Below are 8,936 nucleotides of genomic sequence, written 5' to 3' on the forward strand. Positions count from 1 at the left end.
TACATTTAAAATATGTTCTGTTTTTATTTTTTTGTTGCTTGGAGACTTAAAGGTCCGGCTAACAAAGTAGGCCTGTTTTTTGAGTAAGTTTTCATACAATTTGATTTCATGTGGCCATAAACCAAAGAAACCCATTGCAATTTTTTTTAAAGTCAGAACACACTCAATCCCAAAGATCAGAGACTATTTAAGGTGTGATAATAGTACATCTTAAATACAAGCAAGTGAGATCTGTCTCACTGATCATAGTCAGGGAAGAACTCCCCAAAAAAATGCAGATAGTTGCATGTCCCCTCATATAGAGGAAGGTGATAATAGTACTTAATTAATGCAACAGTTACAGACGACAATGGCAACAATGTGTTAGGGTGCAGACAGGTAATAGGCGTAGTCGTTTATGAAATGCAGTTCATCACTGAACAGAGCATCAACCTGGAGAAGTTACAACAGCTCACCCCAAATTCTGCCACCCACAACAGTGTCTCTCTTCTCTCGTGTGATTTTCAGGTCTTTCTGACCAGGAAAATGTCTTTCCACACTGAGAACACTGGAAAGGATTCTATTCCGTGTGTGTTCCTTCATGCCTTTTCAGGCTCGCTAACTGGGTAAAACTCTTTCCACATTGGGAGCATTGGAAAGGCTTCTCTCCTGTGTGTGACATTTCATGCGTTTTCAGGTTCCCAGAGGTTCTAAAACCCTTTTCACACTTGGAGCAGTGGAAAGGCTTCTCTCCTGTGTGTGTCATCTCATGCGTTTTCAAGTTCCCTAACTGGGTAAAACTTTTTACACAGTGGGAGCAGTGAAAAGGCTTCTCTCCTGTGTGTGTCATCTCATGCATTTTCAGGTTCCCTAAATGGGTAAAACTCTTTCCACACAGAGAGCATTGGAATGGTTGTTCTCCTGTGTGTATTTTCTCATGATCTTTAAGATGCCCGGAGTGTCTAAAATCCTTTCCACACTGGGAGCATTGATACGGCTTCTCTCCAGTGTGTGTTCTTTCATGCACTTTTAGATGCCCTGAGTATCTGAAACCCTTTCCACACTGGGAGCAGTGATGAGGCTTTTCCCCTGTATGTTTTCTTTCATGATATTTCAGCTGCCCTATCTGGCTAAAAGTCTTTCCACACTCAGAGCATTGGAAAGGCTTCTCTCCTGTGTGTATCCTCTTATGCTCTTTCAGATGCGATGACTGGATAAAACTCTTTCCACACTGAGAACATTGGAAAGGCTTCTCTCCTGTGTGTTTTCTCTTATGCTCTTTCAGGTGCAATGACTGGATAAATCTCTTTCCACAGTGAGAGCATTGATATGGCTTCTCTCCAGTGTGTGTTCTTTCATGCACTTTAAGATGCCATGAGTGCCCAAAACCCTTTCCACACTGGGAGCATTGATACGGCTTCTCTCCAGTGTGTGTTCTTTCATGCACTTTAAGATGCCATGAGTGTCCAAAACCCTTTCCACACTGGGAGCATTGGTAGGGCTTCTCTCCAGTGTGTGTTCTTTCATGTACTTTAAGATGTCCCGAGTGTCTAAAACTCTTTCCACAATGGGAGCAGTGATAAGGCTTCTCGCCTGTGTGTGTCATCTCATGTGTTTTCAAATTCCCTAACTGGGTAAAACGTTTTCCACACTGGGAGCAGTGGAAAGGCTTCTCTCCCGTGTGTGTCATCTCATGCGTTTTCAGGTTCCCTACATTTGTAAAACCCTTTCCACACTGGGAACATTGGAATGGCTGTTCTCCTGTGTGTATTCTCTCATGTTCTTTCAAATGCGATGACTGAATAAATCTCTTTCCACACTGGGAACAGTGGTATGGTCTTGCTGGTTTGGTCGTCTCTGGGTCTGGACTCTTCCAACAGTCAGGGTGAGAGTCTGGTATCTCTCCTGCTAAAAAGACAAACAAGAGTATTTGCTTAAACAGAAAGACCTGAATGACACTTCTACATGATAAAACGCTTTCCACAAGGTTTAATCTAGACAAGATCCTCAATAAAATCCATCATCTTCAAGACCCTGGTGCTTGGTTTTCGGAACAGCAGGAGGAACTGTTCCCCCCTTCCTTCAGGCTATGATGGATGCAAGAGATTAGCTGAACAACTTCTATATTCAAAAGTTGTATTAAACAAATATATCCACAGTGAGACTGAAATGACTGCAAGGTTTGTAACAATCTGCCACCCTCGTGAGCGGAGGGCAGACCTAAATACTCAGGCCTTAACAGTTCCTTGTTTCCTCCTTCCCTGGGTTAAAACATTAAATCAAGGCTGACTTGGGGCATGGGGGGGGGGGTTGTCTGTTTAATCCTTCCATGAGATATAATCCCGACACAAATCTATGGCTGCTAGTGAAGCCGATGGTCATTCATTCTATCGGTTAAGTTGCCGGAGACGCGACCGACTTCTGAAGTCTTTTAGTTGTATATCCATTAGTCCAGGCTTCTGACCTGTATGGCAGCACACCTTGTTTCCTCCTTCCCCGGGTCAAAACATTAAATCAAGGCTGACTCGGGGGGTTGAATAGACTTTACATTTGAATCACTTCAGAAATGGGTTGATGTACCAATCACTAAGACCTGCTTGATGGTGAACTCTGACCTTAGAGAGGGTACCTAGGAGGTCAAATTCCAATAGGGGATTATCATCAGAATAGTGTTCTTAACAACCCAACCAGAAAACTCTGTTCTGCCACCTCTGGTCTCTTGGCCCTCCCCCCTACTGGAGGTCAGCTGCCGATCAAAGCTCTTCTCTGTCCTGGCACCCCATTGGTGGAGCAAGCTTCCCCTGATGTCAGAACAGCAGAGTCCCTCCCCATCTTCTGAAAACATCTGAAACCTCTTTAAATAGCATCTTAAATAAACCAGTTACACTGATTTTGTCCCCTCCTCAGTTACCAGATTTTGGTCAGTCGGCCAATCAGTTACACTGATTTTGGGTCCAGTCGGCCAATCAGTTACACTGATTTTGGGTCCAGTCGGCCAATCAGTTACACTGATTTTGCTGATAACTACGTTGTTGAGGGAAAATGTATTTGTTATGCTTGTGATATCTTGCTGTCTCACCTAGCTATCTTAATAATATGAATGCAGTACTGTAAGTCTCTCTGGATCAGAGAATCTGCTAAATGACTCAGTACTGTAAGTCTCTGGATAAGAGTGTCTGCTAAATGACTCAGTACTGTAGTGTAAGTCTCTGGATCAGAGTGTCTGCTAAATGACTCAGTACTGTAAGTCTCCCTGGATAAGAGTGTCTGCTAAATGACTCACTACTGTAAGTCTCTCTGGATAAGAGAGTCTGCTAAATGACTCAGTACTGTAAGTCTCTCTAGATAAGAGAATCTGCTAAATGACTCAGTACTGTAAGTCTCCCTGGATTAAGAGAGTCTGTTAAATGACTCAGTACTGTAAGTCTCTGGATAAGAGAATCTGCTAAATGACTCAGTACTGTAAGTCTCTCTGGATAAGAGAGTCTGTTAAATGACTCAGTACTGTAAGTCTCTCTAGATAAGAGAGTCTGCTAAATGACTCAGTACTGTAAGTCTCTATAGATAAGAGTCTGCTAAATGACTCACTACTGTAAGTCTCTCTACATAAGAGAATCTGCTAAATGACTCAGTACTGTAAGTCTCACTGGATAAGAGAGTCTGCTAAATGACTCAGTACTGTAAGTCTCCCTAGATAAGAGAATCTGCTAAATGACTCAGTACTGTAAGTCTCTGGATAAGAGAATCTGCTAAATGACTCAGTACTGTAAGTCTCTGGATCAGAGAATCTGCTAAATGACTCAGTACTGTAAGTCTCTCTGGATAAGAGCGTCTGCTAAATGACTCAGTACTGTAAGTCTCTCTAGATAAGAGAGTCTGGACTAACTGAGAGATCTGTCTGCTAAATGACTCAGTACTGTAAGTCTCTCTAGATAAGAGAGTCTGTTAAATGACTCAGTACTGTAAGTCTCTCTGGATAAGAGAGTCTGCTAAATGACTCAGTACTGTAAGTCTCCCTAGATAAGAGAATCTGCTAAATGACTCAGTACTGTAAGTCTCTCTAGATAAGAGAGTCTGCTAAATGACTCAGTACTGTAAGTCTCTCTAGATAAGAGTCTGCTAAATGACTCACTACTGTAAGTCTCTCTAGATAAGAGTGACTCTGTAAGTCTCCCTGGTTAAGAGTGTCTGCTAAATGACTCAGTACTGTAAGTCTCTCTACATAAGAGAATCTGCTAAATGACTCAGTACTGTAAGTCTCTCTGGATAAGAGAGTCTGTTAAATGACTCAGTACTGTAAGTCTCTCTAGATAAGAGAATCTGCTAAATGACTCAGTACTGTAAGTCTCTCTAGATAAGAGAGTCTGTTAAATGACTCAGTACTGTAAGTCTCCCTGGATAAGAGTCTGCTAAATGGCTGAAATGTAAAGGTAGACCAGCAGAGTGCGTCATCACAGAGTGGCTGTAGTGTTTAAGTGATAACGTCTGAGAAGACAGTGTTTGAAAGTTATATTCACACAGTTGTTCCGCCTCTGTCTATATATCGTGCCAATATATCCTCCAAACGCCATCTTCGTGGGCATTATCACTTTTATACAACGGGATACCGACATATCGAAATAATGATTGACATATTTTCATTAAAATATTTATTTAAATGAATTTATTCATTTTGTTTAATCCTTCCATGAGATATAATCCCGACACAAATCTATGGCTGCTAGACAAGCCGAATGGTCATTCACTCTATCGGTTAAATTGCCGTGAGACGCGACCCACTTCTTTTAGTTGTCTATCTATGGATGCAACGCGGTCGTTCATTTGCCGGCTGGCAACGTTCTTATCCCTTGCTTGCGAGCTAGCCAACTATGGCTAACACGGTCACGTCAAACAGAATGACAACAAAGTAGCTGCGTTTGCGTTTGTTTAAGATGTTTTCTTGTGACATTTATTTGGATACATCCATAACAATAAGCTAATGATGCGTGATTTTGCCTGGCATAGAAAATGTGCTCTCTCGTCAGGACACTGTTCGGAGGAGCTAGCCAACACGGCCAACACGGATAACATTGGTAACAATCCCTTCAAACTGAAGCTGGAAAGACTGTTGAACACATTTGGAAAGGATCTTCAACGATCACATAAAACATTTTAGAAAAACGTTTCAGCGCTGTTTTCCTCATAAGGTATTGAAAGGTGCTGAAAACATGGGATTCAATCATTTATCTTTCTCCGAACAATTGTATTAGACATATCATTTCCCATTTTTTTTGCACACAATATAGCTCAATATCTGTATTTATTTTACAATCTTTTTTTACTCATCTTTATCAAGAGTCAATCATTTCGGACCCCATTGTATATCTGAACATATAAACAGCATAAATTCCTAGTGAGCGCACCGACATCTCAAAAACTGATTTGGGGAAAATCAAGTTTCATTGGATTGAAAAACTTTTGCGATATCAACTCTTCTCTGACCTCAATCTTATTTGGTAGTCAGGAGGACCATATTAACAAATATGTACAATGAGGTTTGATAGAATGGCCCACCTGGGGAGATTTTAGGAGTGAGAATATATGAGGATTGATAGAATGATCCACCTGGGGGGGGGTTTTAGGACTGCGAATATATGCCAATTTTGCATGCGAATTCTTCAATGAACATGTGGGATTTTTTTATTTTACCTTTATTTAACTAGGCAAGTCAGTTAAATAACAAATTCTTATTTTCAATGACGGCCTAGGAACAGTGGTAACCCAAATCCCGTCACCTTGTCAGCTCGGGGATTTGAATTTGCAACCTTCCGGTTACGAGTCCAACGTTCTAACCACTAGGCTAACCTTCCTGGGCTTTATGGTGAGTGGCTGAATCGGAATAGTCAAAAAGATGCAGCATTTCTCCTTAATTTACCTGTAGATTATGGTTCTAATAATCTAGCCACTGAGGAACCTTCCTTTGGGGTATTCTGATACAGCCAAAGTGTCTGTCACACAGAGTGTGTTTGTTAATGCTTAAATAAACTTTTTTTTGTTTTGCTTCGTGACCCACAAATTGAGGTATTTCACATTTCTCCTTTAACATGGATGTGACCATTTGAAAGCACAATCTCTGGGACACCAATCACACAGTTTAATTAAACGCTGAACACTGTTCTCTCGTACTGAACGCACCCCTGAATAACATATTCAAGTGTAAAACGTCAGTAGAATGACTCTTATTAAAAATCATACATTAGTTGAACAACTGCAGAGTTGGTGCTCCTGTTTTTAAGATAGTACTCACTAGTGTTAATCAGATCTCTAGTCTCCTCTTCGTCTTTCACTCCAAAAGGTCCTTTCTCTTCTTTCACTATAAAATACTCATCTTCTTCTTTCAATGTGATTTCCTCCTTTTTCATTCTGAAAGCTTCTACCTCCTCTTCCACTGTGACAGCCTCTATTCCTTCTTCGTGTTTCACTCCTAAAGGCTCTTTCTCGTATTTCACGGTAACATCATCCTCTTCTTTCAATGTGATAGCCTCCTCTTCCTCCTTTTTGATTCTGAAAGCTTCTACCTCCTCCTCTTCTTCCACTGTGACAGCCTCTATCCCCTCTTCCTCTTTCACTCCAAAAGGCTCTTTCTCGTCTTTCACTTCCTCGTCTTCTTTCACGACAATGTTCAGATCTTCTTTCTCCGTCCATCCGACCTCTTCTTCTTTAGCAGGGAAGGAGTAGCTTAGTGAGCTCATGTTCGAGCAAGGATAGCGGACTCAACTTCACTCCTAGGTCGGGGATGAAAGTTAGCTAGAATTAGCGACTAGCCTAGTACTAGGCTAAGCATCAATCTTAACGAATTAGTCAATCTAACAAGCTATTTTACAATTTAACTAGGAGATATGCAAACAAAATTGCGTTAAAAACACAGATTAATATACACAAATACGGACAAAGAATTTGAATTTGTGGGTTTTATGTTGACGAGCAAGATACGGAACTGTCTGCATCAGTAGCCGAGTTGTTGTTGAAGAAGCGTTCCGTCCGCTAGATTATACGTCACACAAGGAGCATCACCTGAAATACTCAAGTCGCCATCTGCTGCCTGGAGTTGGCAAAGCAGTTTTCACGACATGGTTTATTCTGGAGGGAAAAAAAGAAAACCATAACAAATGATTTGAAAAATGAACAAATACGTTTTCTCTTACCTCTTACAGCCAAGACTTTCCTCTACACAAGATAAGATCATGACTTTATCTCACTGGGAAATTCTGTACGCGGATCTATGTACATAAAACACATAACAAGCATGTAAATGACATCAATACAACTGCAGACGATGAAAATGAGAATATTTACACATCGGTACATTGTCAACCACATTGTCCAGTGTAGACAGGCCTGCTGGACTCAGCAGCCTTATTGTTCAGCCTTATTGTGCTGCTGGACTCACTAGTGATTATCATTCAGCCTCATTGTGCTGCTGGACTCACTAGTGATTATCATTCAGCCTCATTGTGCTGCTGGACTCACTAGTGATTATCATTCAGCCTCATTGTGCTGCTGGACTCACTAGTGATTATCATTCAGCCTCATTGTGCTGCTGGACTCACTAGTGATTATCATTCAGCCTCATTGTGCTGCTGGACTCACTAGTGATTATCATTCAGCCTTATTGTACCCCTGGACTCACTAGTGATTATCATTCAGCCTCATTGTGCTGCTGGACTCACAAGTGATTATCATTCAGCCTCATTGTGCTGCTGGACTCACTAGTGATTATCATTCAGCCTTATTGTACCCCTGGACTCACTAGTGATTATCATTCAGCCTTATTGTGCTGCTGGACTCACTAGTGATTATCATTCAGCCTTATTGTACCCCTGGACTCACTAGTGATTATCATTCAGCCTCATTGTGCTGCTGGACTCACTAGTTATCATTCAGTTGCCCCTGGACTCACTAGTGATTATCATTCAGCCTCATTGTGCTGCTGGACTCACTAGTGATTATCATTCAGCCTCATTGTGCTGCTGGATTATCATTCAGCCTTATTGTCACTAGTGATTATCATTCAGCCTCATTGTGCTGCTGGACTCACTAGTGATTATCATTCAGCCTTATTGTACCCCTGGACTCACTAGTGATTATCATTCAGCCTCATTGTGCCCCTGGACTCACTAGTGATTATCATTCAGCCTCATTGTGCTGCTGGACTCACTAGTGATTATCATTCAGCCTCATTGTGCTGCTGGATTCACTAGTGATTATCATTCAGCCTCAGTTTATCATTCAGCCTGGACTCACTCACTAGTGATTATCATTCAGCCTCATTGTGCTGCTGGACTCAGCATTGTGCTGCCTAGTGATTATCATTCAGCCTCATTGTACCCCTGGACTCACTAGTGATTATCATTCAGCCTCATTGTGATGCTGGACTCAGCAGCCTTATCATTCAGCCTTATTGTGCTGCTGGACCCACTAGTGATTATCATTCAGCCTCATTGACACTGGGATAAGGGATTGTTTGGTTGTGTTCCAGTTATATCCTTCCCCAATTTTTCTAAAGTTATCTGCTAGGATTTCCCCTATCGGATTAAATGTTTTACAACTGAAACATGAGATTCTGATCCTCTGTATAGGGGTAAGGATTTGATCATCCAATCTCACCTTTTAATCAGGATTAAATGTGTTTTTTTGCGTTTGACAAAACTCAAAGACACTTTCTTAGGATTAGTCGGCCGGTCAGATGGGTCCGGTCGGCCGGTCAGATGGGTCCAGTCGGCCGGTCAGATGGGTCCAGTCGGACAGCCAACCAGATGGGTCCAGTCGGCCGGTCAGATGGGTCCAGTCGGACAGCCAACCAGATGGGTCCAGTCGGCCGGTCAGATGGGTCCAGTCGGACAGCCAACCAGATGGGTCCAGTCGGCCGGTCAGATGGGTCCAGTCGGACAGCCAACCAGATGGGTCCAGTCGGACGG

The 8,936-nt window shown here is 42.0% G+C and overlaps 1 protein-coding gene across 1 annotated transcript; it reads right to left on the reverse strand.

Annotated features, from left to right (window-relative positions):
* On the reverse strand, positions 1-7,005 carry LOC115116906 (zinc finger protein ZFP2-like). The gene is made up of 2 exons (XM_065000847.1): positions 6,266-7,005; positions 1-1,887 (listed from the first exon to the last, which is right to left on the reverse strand). The coding sequence occupies exons 1-2, from the start codon at positions 6,708-6,710 to the stop codon at positions 560-562; spliced, it is 1,773 nt and encodes a 590-aa protein (XP_064856919.1). The 5' UTR covers positions 6,711-7,005; the 3' UTR covers positions 1-559.
* Between the last annotated feature and the right edge of the window lie 1,931 nt (positions 7,006-8,936).

The sequence above is a fragment of the Oncorhynchus nerka genome, linkage group LG15 (assembly GCF_034236695.1).
Source record: "Oncorhynchus nerka isolate Pitt River linkage group LG15, Oner_Uvic_2.0, whole genome shotgun sequence".
Taxonomy (NCBI): Eukaryota; Metazoa; Chordata; class Actinopteri; order Salmoniformes; family Salmonidae; genus Oncorhynchus; species Oncorhynchus nerka.